Source organism: Symphodus melops (genome assembly GCF_947650265.1).
Source record: "Symphodus melops genome assembly, chromosome: 4".
NCBI classification, from domain to species: domain Eukaryota; kingdom Metazoa; phylum Chordata; class Actinopteri; order Labriformes; family Labridae; genus Symphodus; species Symphodus melops.
In genome coordinates, this window is record NC_136694.1 from 13033105 (window position 1) to 13046663 (window position 13559).

Here is a 13559-nt window from a genome sequence, read left to right on the forward strand (position 1 = left end):
AGATCCAGTCACAAGGAAAGACTTCTCCCACCGGTCCCCCCAAACCTGCCAACAAGCTGGACAACATGCTGGGAAGCCTGCAGTCCGACCTCAACCGACTGGGAGTCCAGACTGTGGCTAAAGGTGTCTGTGGAGCCTGCAAGAAACCCATTGTTGGACAGGTGATGACAACAAAATGACACTGAATCATAAATGTATAATTCAGTATTAAAAAAAAAAAAAAAAACATTAGTCGATCCTGGAGTAAATAGTAAATGGACTTTAGCTTGTATACCGCTGTTCCAGTCTACTACTCGAAGCACTTTTACACTGCAGGTCAAACCTACCCATTCATTGATGCCAGAGGTTGATCTGTAAAGTGACCATCAGAAGTAACTCACCTAATTTGCACACGTTGATACGCAACAGCAGCCAGAACAACTTGGGGTTAACTGTGTTGTCCAGGAGAGACATCAGACACGTAGCATCACGAGCTGGGGACTGCTAACTTCACATAACCAAGTCAAACATAAACTATAATACCAAAAAATATCATCATAGCTTTTTTTATTACTGCACGTGTATCAGCCCGAGCTGAAGGGGTTGTGCAGTGTTGGCTCATGTTCCTTATGTCTCAGGCTTTGTTGATGCTTAAGGCCCAAGCCAGTCAATAATTCAGCTTTTTAATTGGCATGCAGTAAGTGGAGAAACTGAAAACCATTTAATTATGTGCTTTATTACATTAACAGAATCAATAATTCTGATACCTCTGTAAACTGGCACAAACATCATCTTATTTACAGTGAATTATGATCCAAATGAAATTTGAGCTGGACTTATTTTGTGTCTATCACCATATGTGGGATATCTTTATCTGTATGTTTCTTTTTTTTTTTAGCATATCGTTTTGAAACCTGCATCTGCTGTTGTTGGCAAGGCGTCTTCTGCTTCTGCTTTGCAGACCTGCAGTGATTTCCAATGCTGAGCCTGGTCTTAGCCCTCAGAACCTCATTTTTATTTAACACACTGTTTCTCCCTGCACCAGGTGGTGACAGCCATGGGCAGAACATGGCACCCTGAGCACTTTGTGTGCACCCACTGCCAGGAGGAGATTGGATCCAGAAACTTCTTTGAGCGTGAGGGGCAGCCTTACTGTGAGAAAGATTACCACAACCTGTTCTCACCAAGATGCCACTACTGCAACGGACCCATACTGGATGTTAGTAATAGACACACGCACAGGGGGTGGATGGGTGCTTGGTGATAATTATTTATTCATAACTTCATGGATTATGACCTTACTGGAAAAAAATACTACATGTCAGATACGGCTTTATTTCTCAAGCAGTTGTTGGTGGATGATTAGACCAAGGCGCGCGCGCGCGCGCACACACACACACACACACACACACACACACACACACACACACACACACACACACACACACACACACACACACACGCACGTGTCCTAGAGGCAGTAGAAGTAAAGCTACTTCCAGTTGCATTGTGCATGCAGATTGCCAGATGTCACACTCCCCACATGCCTCTCTCCTCTCTCACTTGTCAGCACTCAGTCTTATCCTCACAGTGACACACTCCCACGGGGGGATTTTTCCGTTTTTGGTATTAACACAACCACACTCAAACACACTGACACACACTCTGCCAGAGGTACTGGAAGGGAAGTGAACGCTGGACATTAATCTGGGGGAAAGCCGACATGAGTCACTGTCAAGGTTTCCTAAATCCCTTCTTCTTTCTCCCTGATTGTCTTTTTTTAAAATCTTTTTGTATTACCATTTTTAAACTTCATGTAGTATTTTTTTAGACTCATTTTCATGCAGCTTTTCTTTAGGCTTGTGTGTTTGTCTGTACAGATGATGAATGTTAGATAGCCTCCCCTGATTTAACCCCTCCCATGTACAACACTGCACCCCCTGTTGGCAAAATGAAGTATCACTTGTCTTTTTAAAAGGGATGTCAATAAGCAGTGAAGAAGATCTTGCCCTGTTGCTGAAATGTTTGAGTGTAAGACGACTAAATGTTCGTGTTACATAGACTTTAAGTGTGCTTGTCACTGAAGATGTATAGAAATGATATCAGGCTTGGACATCATGAGGTAACAGTCATGAGCTTGCTGTACCTACTGATCTGCCTCTGTGGACTTTGGTGCCCTCTCCTGGGCTTTGACTTTCTGTCAGCTTCTCCTGCAATGTCTCACAAACAGCATAAAACGTGTGTGCTGCACAGAGAGTTTATAGCTTTTGCTAATATCTAACAAATGTCTCTAATTGGACCTTTGGGTAAGCGGTGTATAAAAAATACAACATTTAATACCAGAAAAACCACATAATACTAAGTGAGGTAACATTAAAATTCGTAGACCTCAACATAACATAACAATACAACATTTTATCAACTAAGTTCATAAACCTGTTCATGCTGTTTTTCCTTGTTTTACAGAAAGTAGTGACTGCTTTGGACAAGACTTGGCATCCGGAGCATTTCTTCTGTGCCCAGTGTGGAGCCTTCTTTGGACCAGAAGGTAATGTGTTAATTTATTAAAAGCACAGTACTCGACTTGTGTACAACAACAACATTGTGAGTCACTTTGTTGTCTTTGCTGCCCTCTAGGTTTCCATGTAAAGGATGGAAAGGCGTTCTGCAGGAAAGACTACTTTGACATGTTTGCCCCTAAATGTGGCGGCTGTGTCCGTGCTATCCTGGAGAACTACATCTCTGCTCTTAACTCACTCTGGCACCCCGAATGCTTCGTCTGCAGGGTAACTTATTTGACATATCTGTAACCAATCTTTTTGTCAACTTGCTGTCATAAATTTCAACTTCAAATCTTTTTTTTCTTTCCCCAGGAGTGCTTCACGCCATTCATAAATGGCAGCTTCTTCGACCATGACGGACAGCCATACTGCGAGGCTCACTACCACGAGCAGCGCGGCTCACTGTGCTCCGGCTGCCAGAAGCCAATCACCGGCCGCTGCATCACAGCCATGGGCAAGAAGTTCCACCCGGAGCACTTTGTGTGTGCTTTCTGCCTCAAACAGCTCAACAAAGGCACCTTCAAGGAGCAGAACGACAAGCCGTACTGCCAGGGCTGCTTTGTCAAACTCTTCAGCTAGGCCACGTGTGTTTAAATGTGTGTGCACAAGTCTCCACATTTATTGACGTGACTGCGTGCATGTGTGTGTGTGACATCACATGTCTAGCATGTTTGAGGGGGTGAAGTGATTACTGAGTCCGAGGGTGTGGATTATATCATAAAGGGGATAAATGTTGTTTCTGATTTCTCACCCCGTCTGTCCAACCTCTCAGACTCGGCATTTCACACTTTTGCTAAAGACATTTTTAACAGAGCCCAAAGAGATTTTTATTTCAACTTTTATTCCTATGTGCAACAAAGAAAATAAGTCAGTTTGTCCTTGTATGTTTGTACATTCACTAGCATACACAGGCCAAAGTAAGACCTTATTTGTAAATGATTTTATTCCCCCATCACAGGGCCAGACCCTGCACCATGTGGAGGTTTTATGCATCGGCCGCTGGGGTCGACGTTGGCAGTTTTAAAAATCCTTTGAGTGTTTAATATCTGCTTCTTGGCCAATGATAATCTGTGTAAAAGATGTATTTTTCTAGCTTTGGAAATGATTGAGGTGCCATTGAAATACTCCATATCTACATGCACACAGACATACACTGAACTATTTCTTTCAAGCTGCGGTTCAAACTCTTTACACACTCCAACCACAGATCTCTTGATGAGACCGTCTTAAGGTGCATTTTACACACGTCAACAAGATTATTATTTTTCTACTATTTTACAATGAAAAAGATCAGCCTATATGACATTCACATTTGTGCTCTTGTAAATTCGTCATCTAACACTGAAAGTGAAATCAAACATCAGTGACATCTTTGTAGCCATTTAGACCATTTCTTTTTTTTGCACCAGTTTAACTGAATGGTTGCGATTCATATTGACAGTGAAGTGGCTCTATGATAATAAGAGGAGGTAGAAGGCTTATTAATATAAGAAACATAGTGCAATCAAATCTGCCAAATCATAGTTGAATATCTTTAAAGTTAAGAAAAAAATGTTTTGAAATGAATGTTTCAGTCCAATCATTTACCCTTATTGTATTATTGCTACTATTGTGAATTGATCACTGTATGAAATCTATGAATATGGCTGGTTCAGGGTTTAATTTGTTGTGCATTTGGATTTCAAGCATGCTTTCTTTTATGAGGAGTTTTATCAGCACTTGCTGCCGGATCGCTGTTACAATCAGACTCTAACATTTATACAGCTGGAGTGTGCTCGACTTTGTGACAGAACTGTGTTTTGTCGCTGTTTTTATGAAAATAAATATATATTTTTGAGCTGTTTGGGCTCACACTGATATGCAGGGAGCTGGCTCTATTGGCATTTAGGCCAACATTAGTTGACTGTGTTGTAAAACAAAAAACAGCTTTGATTCCAGTGTCAGACTTTTAAAGAAACAGCCCATATTATTAACAGCTGGTCAGGAATCGGAACGAGACACTGAGCCAGGGCCAAGCTTTTGAAATCTATGTGAACAGTCTTTTCTTGCAGCCTTATTTCAACGTGAGACAATGTGCTTATTCTGACAATTTGTCTTTAATTTGGATCACGTGTGCAACGAGTGAATACACATCTAAATTGTTTTACTTTGAGAGGGTGTTTGCTTTTGTGCCAAATGTGTCAATGCAATAAGGTCTTATACACTGTGGAGTTGTAAATCTTTCCTGTGATTTGACTCTTTATGTGCTTAAGTCTGGGGGAGGCTTTGTCTGCTGTGGTTTCACCCAAAAGTTTACACTGTAATGAGAGCAAAGATTTTTTTAAAAATCAGCTATACAGAGTCATTCAGCAGACAGTATAGTATTCACTTGTAGCTGATTCAGATTTATAGGAAGTAGCAGGGGGAAATTAACTAACTTTATGAGTTAATTTGCCATATATATTTATCTGCTTACATAATATCGCCTTATAAATGTCACTTTTATCAGAGAAATCATGAAAATAAATAAACTTCTTTTCTGTTCATGAGATTAGAACTGTGAACTGTGTTCTGCACATGGAGATCTTTTTGAATTTTCACCTGGCTTATTGTGTGGTTGGGGTGTAAGACTGTCTGTCCTAATTTCTGACTGATATCTGCAACAAATAAACAAAAACTTTTTGGTCCAAAAAGTGATGTTTCTCGTTTCAGCAGTTTACTTTTTTTTGGCTCTCAAATGTTTCCTAATACTGAGCGGAAGTAATAATCAGCTACATATTATTTATAGGAAATAGTTGGATTATGAGCTGTCTCTTTTCAGAGAGGAAAATATGGTCAAGTAACAAAAAAAACAGATTATAGACAGGTCTAGCCACACTGTTTACATTCTTGAAGAACGCTCTATTGTTTTCTATCTTTTTCATTTTCTTAAGTACCTATACATTTTTCTCATTTGCTTGCAGGGGCTGAACTTCATGTTGAGATCATCACAACATAATTTGGTCATTTTTGACACATTTTCTGACCCTTAATTAATGTCATTTCCACCACATGTAAAAAAACATGACAGCCCCAAATAAATGACTATTTCATTGTACAATTTTTATATATTTGTAAATGAAATGAATTAAATTCACAAGGGCTTAGCGCACGTATACCTCATATGAAATCTCATGTTGGATTACGTAAATACTGTTTTGAAATAGATACATTATATTAGAAATCACATTTTGTAGCTAATCCTACAAATTGTGGAGAACTTTTAAATGTTTTCAAAAAAGATGTGTGCAGTCGTGGAAATGACTGGGTGTTGTGGAAATTACAATGTATGTATGTTGATTTAGAAAATCTTAATTTGAAAAATTAGATATTAATTTGAAATATTTCTGTTGAAATCTGAGTTGATAACCATTATTTACAATTTAGAGATACAAATATCTCTAAATGTATAAAGAGGGAGAAAACTGTGACACTAAAACAAACCAATTTCATACAAGCCACAAAGACAATTACAAGAAACCATCTTTCTGGTTGGTAGAGGTTATGACCTTAGAGTAGCCTACTTGTAGCTTGTCACAGAGCTCAGAGCGACTATGAGTATCAACAGCACTCTTCAGAATTTCCAAGTACTCTAAGTCCTGCAACAGATGAACGCTTAAAAGACTCTTAGGTGGTTTATGGTGGTCAAGGCAAAGTTTGAGACATTTTAGCTTTGGAGAAAGACTGTGTGAACTGTGCTGGTCAATGTGAGGTGGAGATTTGGGGCTGGTGACATTTCTTTTGTGAATACTGGCCCAGAACTCACTATTGTAAGAACAATTTTCCTAAACTGCAAATCTACTGATTGCTGAGAGATTAGCTCAGTGTATTAGATTTAATAATTGATATTGATATGATTTGCTCTAAAGGTTGTCTTCACTTGCATAGGACATGAACAATTCGCTTCATGAACAAAACGTCTCTTCTTCTTCTTTTACACTCCAGGTAGACTTCGCACTCGCAGCCGTGGCGCGTGGCTGCTGCCCCCACAGGTCATTAAAATACCTTATTTTAATGTAAATAATATCAGGTCTGTGGTTCCAGTGAGAGGGATTTTATAACCGTAAATATGTTGTTTTACTCCAGGATTGATTTCAGTCATTAACGACAAAACTTGATTTGGTAGATTGAAAAGAAAAGAAGAAAATCTCCAGAAGCGAAGGCGCGTAGACGGTCGTGATTGGCACATCAACCATCCAATAGCTGCGTAGTGACGACATTAGCTCTATTGTAATTGGTCAGATATTTACTATATATATTATCCAGCGTCGTTTCTCTTCCTCTTTCTTTCACGCGACCCTTCAGTCCTAGGTAAGAGTCTTTCGACACTCTCTTTCTCTTAACGCCCGTCTTACAATCTGGTCAACTGATGCCACATTCAATTTGTTAAACATTATAAAAAACAAGCAATGTACCTATGTATTAGTTTTATTACCCGTTAAACTGTAGTTATTTATCCTATCGTATCTCGGCCTGCTGAAATACCACCAGGTCGATGTTAGCATGCTAACGTTAGCTGCCGGCCACATGTCGAGCCTCACGAGACCTCGAAGGAAACCCTGAATCTGAAACTTTTACTTGTCTTCTCGTAGGTACAACCTTGTCTTTAAACCAGCTGTTAAGCGATCCTTGGAAGCACTGCAAAGATGCCCAGGGAAGACAGGGCCACGTGGAAGTCCAACTATTTTATGAAAATCATCGTAAGTACGATATAACTGTTTATATTTTTTTAATTATTCCATTAAAACACTTCACCATATATTATTTTTGATTGTATGATATTGACCGATGTATTTTAAATTCTTCCTCGTAGCAACTCTTGGATGATTATCCAAAATGCTTCATTGTGGGGGCAGACAATGTGGGCTCCAAGCAGATGCAGACCATCCGTCTATCTCTGCGTGGTAAGGCTGTGGTGCTGATGGGTAAGAACACCATGATGCGCAAAGCCATTCGTGGTCATCTGGAGAACAACCCAGCTTTGGAGAAGTGAGTTTAGTGTTTTTAATTCAGAGCAATTTGTCTACATTTCTGCAGGATAAGTTACAATGCAGCTGACGTGGTACTGCTTTGTCGTTCCCCCTGCAAACATGAACATGTTTCCAGCTATCCCTGTTTGTCTAAATCCCAGGACAACCAGGGACGCAAGGTTTCAGACACATTATGAATGATGAAATGGTGTACAAATGTTGACCTTTTTACATGTCTTAACAGCTGATGCTGTGATTTCACAGGCTCCTGCCCCACATAAAGGGAAATGTGGGTTTTGTCTTCACCAAGGAAGATCTGACAGAGGTCAGGGACATGCTGTTGGCCAACAAGGTAAATGTCCCAGCTTATTACAGGATTACCATAGACTAAGAAAACCTTTACTCTAGAATTGTAATTAGTGCATATACACCTCGAGGAGTGATGTGAAAGTTGCCTTAAGATGTAGTTACATGGCTTGGATTGTAAAGAAAAGTCTCCTAAATAAATAGCCCCCCGCTCCAATCACTGCATTGGTTTAAGTAACATGGATTTAACAGTCCATCAAAAAAATACAATTTGAAAGAATTTAACTTTAATTCCAGATTGCAGAAAAACTGATCTACACGCACATTGTGGACCTTTCCTTAAATGTGTTCAAGCAATGCACGAGAGTGCAGAAGTAAGAAACCTTTGTGCAGGATAAGTTACAATGCAGCCTGTGTGGTACTGCTTTGTCGTTCCCCCTGCAAACAACAACCTGTTTCCTCGCTATCCCTGTCTGTCAGCATCACTTGACTGCCAGGGACGTATGGTTACAGACAATGAGTAAAAGCTGAATTGCATCTTGTAACAAACTCTTTTAGATTTGAAATATGCCATTTTAAACGTACCTGTATTTGACAGGTACCTGCAGCTGCCCGTGCTGGAGCCATCGCCCCTTGTGAAGTGACTGTGCCTGCCCAGAACACTGGTCTGGGTCCTGAGAAGACCTCTTTCTTCCAGGCTCTGGGTATCACCACCAAGATCTCTAGGGGAACCATTGAAATCTTGGTGAGCCTGAACTTAAAATGAAACGGTTCAAGGGTTCCTAATTGAAACAATGTTAGACGAGCGTCATGTTTGTGTTGTTAATCAATGAGTGCTTCTGTCCACAGAGTGATGTCAACCTCATCAAGACCGGCGATAAGGTTGGTGCCAGTGAAGCCACACTGCTCAACATGCTGAACATCTCGCCCTTCTCCTATGGACTCAACATCCAGCAGGTGTATGACAACGGCAGTGTGTACAGCCCTGAGGTGCTTGACATCACAGAGGAGTCTCTGCATGTCAGATTCCTGGAGGTAAGATGATGCAGGAAGTCTTTAAATCTAATGACATGTTTGCTGTTTATTGTTGGCTCATTACTTTAAAACTTTCCATCAATTTAGGGTGTGAGGAACATTGCTAGTGTGTGTCTGGAGATTGGCTACCCAACTTTGGCGTCTGTGCCCCACTCCGTCATCAACGGCTACAAGAGAGTCCTGGCTGTTGCAGTTGAGACAGACTATTCCTTCCCCCTGGCAGACAAGGTATGCACATCAAACCTAATTGCTACAACGAAAAGAAACTGTAAAAGGTCAATGTTGTCTTGATTTCAGACAACCCTGTTCTGTCTACAAGTTGTACATTGCTGATGTATCCACCTTTCCTTGCAGGTCAAGGCCTTCCTAGCTGACCCATCTGCATTTGCTGCTGTTGCAGCCCCTGCAGCTGCTGCAGAGACTGCTGCTGCTGCTCCAGCTGCTAAGGAGGAGGTTAAAGAAGAGTCTGAGGAATCTGATGATGACATGGGCTTCGGTCTGTTCGACTAATACACTCGCAGCGAGCAGAAACCAGTCAAATAATACCATGATTCAATAAAAGACATCTCAATCAGTTCTTGTGTTGCGTCTTGTATGAAGTAATGGACTGCACTGTTTGCTCTTATGGTCCGGATAATGCTCATTGGTTAGATCCGTGACAAAACTATTTGAGTGGGTGTAATAAAAAAAAGCAGTAAAATCGGTTTCAGTGAACCTTCACCGGAAATGACATTTAGCATGACTTAGCGTTGGGAATTTCGCGTTCCTGTATGGGGCTCTGCCTTCACAATAAAAGCATATAAATGGCCAATGTTAAAACGTGTCTAAAACGGCATTTAGGAGTACGTGCAGGAATTCCTCTTGAGACCATTGACTGCTTATTCCGGACTTATTTAGAGACCTCAGAGTAAATTTAAATTAGTGATTTGAGTTGATTCTTTCAGAGTTTGTAAAGCCAGAGAGCTGTAAGTAGTTTAAACCTGACTGCGCTCTGTACCATCTAAACTTAAACCTGGTGGTTCTATAGTTAGTCTATAGTTAATATCAATGAAATTAAACAACGGAAGGGACATGGGGCAATAGATATGTATGCATGGGGCGGTACCATCTCCATGCTTTTATTTTGAAAGTCATGGTCCGGTTGTTTTACGGTGTTGATGCTTGGAAGCTCCAGGACAAAAGTCCACCATGGCTGAGGTAAGATTTTGATTTTTTTACCTTTATTCGGTTTTTAATTTTAAAGGTACCCACGTAATTGAACAGCTGACTATTTCTTACAGTTTAACTGTTCTGTTGAGATTCTTTAAAAACATGTCAATATGTCCACACCTTAGTGTCGTCGAGGGGTTAGCGAAGGTAAGCTAACGCTATCGTCGTTGCAGCTGGCTGATGTTAACCCTTCAAGTTTTAAGAATAAAATATAAAAACAATAGGGGCAGTTACATTCAGTCTGTTATGTTGACAGCAGTGTCAACATTACATAGATGGTAAAAGATTTTACATCAGATGAGATCGAAGGAAATCAGATGTGGGCGCCGCCACAGGAAACCCGACCTGACGAGGGACCAGATGTCGACACATCTGTAACTCTGTGTACTTCACATAACATGCTATTTAAAGGAGATATTTTAAGCTAGCTGTACTGTTGACTTAACTTTTTCTATTTAGTCAGGAAGACACAAAGTAAGACTCACATTTTTTGGACTCGGCATAACCTTGCACATTTCTGCGATCGATACTAATCCATCATTGCCATCTTTTCAAAACGCATTTAGTTTAAAAGTTATCCTATTTCCTATTTAAGTTGCGCGATTTTAACTTTTAGCGAGCTTTTAACTTTTTAGTTCACTTAGCTGTTTCATGTTGTTGTACTGACTGTCTAAACCTAATAACAATTATTTTCTGATTGTAATTCTAAGTCAGTGCCTTACATCTGTTGCTTTATGTTTTTTTAGACCCACAGTTTACAGGATCTCCAGCAGCCTACTGTCTCCTCCAAAGTGTATGTCCAGAGAGACTACAGCTCAGGAACCATTTGCAAGTTTCAGACAAAGTTCCCCTCTGAACTGGAGTCAAGGGTATTTACAAAGTTTACATGGCTATTTGGATTTTGACCAGATGTTAAATGATTTCTCATCATGTCTTTTCTGTGGTTTTAGATTGATAAGCAGCAGTTTGAGGAAACCATCCAGACTCTGAACAATCTGTACGCAGAGGCTGAGAAACTAGGGGGGAAGTCATATTTGGAGGGCTGTCTCGCTTGTCTTACTGCCTACACAATCTTCCTTTGTATGGAAACACACTACGAAAAGGTAACACTGATTTGATGTTGAGTAAATCATCATTTTGTCTCTTGTGGGTCACACAGGTCTTAATGTGATTCAATGTCATGATTGTGCTTTCCTCTCCATCTCTCTAGGTGTTGAAGAAGATCGCCAGGTACATTAAGGACCAGAATGAGAAGATATACGCTCCCAGAGGTTTGCTGTTGACTGACCCCATAGAGAGAGGCATGAGAGTCGTATCCTTCACTTGGTTACATTAATTAACCTACTAAATAAGCATAGTCAGTCTGTTTAGGGATTTCTGACATGACCGCAGTGACTCACAATGACACTAATCAACTTGTAGTTTTGAGATTTTGTATTGTCTGTGTATTGTTGTGTTTTGTTTACAAACTATCTTAACACCGACCGTAGTTAGTGCAGCAGTAGCTCAGTCTGTCGTCTTCTATTTTCGAACCTTTATTTAACCAGGTTGATCCAAACATTAATTGTACACACTACGTCCTGCAGTGAGTGTAAGCTTTTCTAGCCAATGAGCCCAGGAGGAGCTCAGTCTGAATGTTTACAAGCTGCAACAAACAATTCTATTGACTCCACATGATGGATGGATGTAAGAAAGCAGGCTCAAGTTCGTAAAGTTATTTTTACATATCAAAGATGTGAGTGAAGCAGTGTTTTCCTCAACATGTTATATTTTAGGTGGAAATTACCATCTTTGAAGACAGAAGTATTGGCTCTGGAAGATAAAGACATTTGAGGTATGGATCTCTTTGATGTACTATTAATGTAGCAGAATTGTTAGGAGGGTTTGTGGTGTGTCAAATTATGATTTACAAAAGCAACGATCGTTTCTTCAAGACTGACTATCTCTGTAAGTAATGTCCATGGTTGTCACCTCCATGACTGGGCTGCATGCAGCTCACAAACTAAAAGCCTTTAAATGCCCTGCAATGTTTCAAAGTGCATCGTCTTGGTAGACGGTCAAAAGGAAGCATGATTGGTTCGATAGTACGACACACTACCGAGAGATAACATGAACCATCCAGAACCACTTAGCTACAAAGGATGCAAAAATAAAGTTCCACACAGTCTGTAAGATAAACACTTGTTTAATTAGCTTGTTTGTTTATTACCATCCTCTGAAAACAATCATCCATCAGCCTTGACATAATGACAACCTGTGAAATCTACATTTTGGTTTTTGTTGACGTTGTCAGAAAAGTGTTGATTTGTACTTCATATTGATATCCTAGTATGTGATGGTGGAGGTGCATTATATTTAAAAGGGTTCCTAATAGTTTACTCTCCTCGTGTACGTTACTGGAGTCAGGAAAATATTAAGAGCACCTTGTGAAGGATTTATAGTCAAAGTGTTGTATCGTAGTGCAAAAGATTGGCTGATGGGTATAAAAGCAGCGAGTACACTGTCTGCACTCACAGTAAAGCTGTTTCCTTTCTCTCTCCCTCTGTGTACAGGCTTCTGACTCTGACCAGATACATCTGTGAGGGAGCACATACTCAGACATCCGCCCCACCCGAATGGATGTACATGATGTTGATCTGATCCTTTTCTCTGTTATTTATAAATACTCTACTGTCTGCCTTTCCTTTTAAGTTTATAAAAGTGTCTTTACGTCTTTTTACAAATGCAGTGATATACAGTATAAATTATGTCCCAGTGGATCAGGACTTTATAAATTGTGCCATTGTGTTTAATGATGCTCTCTGACAATGGGCAATATGAGTGATAGGACTTGTATTTTGTTTTGCAAATAATGTAAAGTCAGTCTTTAGTCACCAAGAAATGTACGTGTAATATGGTGGGATGGAGTTGTTTGCACAGTCTGTAAACAGTGATTATGTTCTGGGGAGTGCAGGTATTAACATTAGGAGTTGTAGCCTTCATTGAGACTAAAATGTTATCTTACATGTGAATGAATGTGACTCAATGGGGGGGGGGGGGGGGGGGGGTTCATGTGAAACGCAGTTTTGGTAACTTCAGAGATGGAGCATGTTTATTATCTTATCACAAATAAATAGCATGTCTCTGCACTAGATCTCACCAATCATTGAACAGCCCTGTGTTATATTGATCATTTAAATCACTCTTAATTGTGAATGTCATTCCCTTTCCATTATCAATAAACACCACAGAAACCTTAAACTCTCTCAACTCCACCGAAAATTGAGAAAGAGGGCAGTTGATACAATTAGTGTACTTTTCTTACATGTGTAATACTGTTTTATCTGATTAAATAACCCATTTCTTTTGAATCTCTGGCTTTTGTATTATTCACCTCAGTATCAGAGTGCATAAGGCAATGAAAGAACGTCATATTGTAACAAGCATGGCCCCCACAATTACACAACATTTAAAAAAACGTCATAACTATAGAAATTACATT

At 40.0% G+C, this 13559-nt stretch overlaps 3 protein-coding genes across 3 annotated transcripts in view; all 3 read left to right on the forward strand.

Annotated features, from left to right (window-relative positions):
* The window catches only part of LOC306822950 (paxillin-like), a 30651-nt gene extending 25568 nt beyond the window's left edge, over positions 1 to 5083 (forward strand). Inside the window, exons 8-12 of the mRNA XM_079342265.1 lie at positions 3 to 161; positions 1025 to 1198; positions 2446 to 2527; positions 2617 to 2765; positions 2853 to 5083. Coding sequence (XP_079198391.1) covers positions 3 to 161; positions 1025 to 1198; positions 2446 to 2527; positions 2617 to 2765; positions 2853 to 3119 — 831 coding nt within the window. The 3' untranslated portion in view covers positions 3120 to 5083. The remainder of the gene's footprint in view (positions 1 to 2; positions 162 to 1024; positions 1199 to 2445; positions 2528 to 2616; positions 2766 to 2852) is intronic.
* A 1636-nt stretch (positions 5084 to 6719) lies between these two features.
* On the forward strand, positions 6720 to 9443 carry rplp0 (ribosomal protein, large, P0). Its single transcript, XM_079342047.1, has 8 exons — positions 6720 to 6869; positions 7151 to 7258; positions 7372 to 7547; positions 7793 to 7880; positions 8433 to 8579; positions 8684 to 8869; positions 8957 to 9097; positions 9224 to 9443. The coding sequence occupies exons 2-8, from the start codon at positions 7205 to 7207 to the stop codon at positions 9377 to 9379; spliced, it is 948 nt and encodes a 315-aa protein (XP_079198173.1). The 5' UTR covers positions 6720 to 6869; positions 7151 to 7204; the 3' UTR covers positions 9380 to 9443.
* A 551-nt stretch (positions 9444 to 9994) lies between these two features.
* Positions 9995 to 13428, forward strand: golga7 (golgin A7). Its single transcript, XM_079342046.1, has 6 exons — positions 9995 to 10066; positions 10825 to 10947; positions 11029 to 11181; positions 11289 to 11390; positions 11854 to 11912; positions 12631 to 13428. Exons 1-5 carry the CDS (start codon positions 10058 to 10060, stop codon positions 11899 to 11901), a joined length of 435 nt encoding a protein of 144 aa, XP_079198172.1. The 5' UTR covers positions 9995 to 10057; the 3' UTR covers positions 11902 to 11912; positions 12631 to 13428.
* The last annotated feature ends 131 nt before the right edge of the window (positions 13429 to 13559 follow it).

Excerpts from the sequence above, each read along its gene's own strand:
- rplp0 (XM_079342047.1), top strand. The coding sequence starts at position 7,205 with ATGCCCAGGGAAGACAGGGCCACGTGGAAGTCCAACTATTTTATGAAA. Across the intron at positions 7,259-7,371 it reads ACTATTTTATGAAAATCATC|CAACTCTTGGATGATTATCC; the intron begins GTAAGTACGATA and ends TCTTCCTCGTAG. Across the intron at positions 9,098-9,223 it reads CCTTCCCCCTGGCAGACAAG|GTCAAGGCCTTCCTAGCTGA; the intron begins GTATGCACATCA and ends CTTTCCTTGCAG.
- golga7 (XM_079342046.1), top strand. Across the intron at positions 10,948-11,028 it reads CCTCTGAACTGGAGTCAAGG|ATTGATAAGCAGCAGTTTGA; the intron begins GTATTTACAAAG and ends CTGTGGTTTTAG. Across the intron at positions 11,391-11,853 it reads TAGAGAGAGGCATGAGAGTC|GTGGAAATTACCATCTTTGA; the intron begins GTATCCTTCACT and ends GTTATATTTTAG.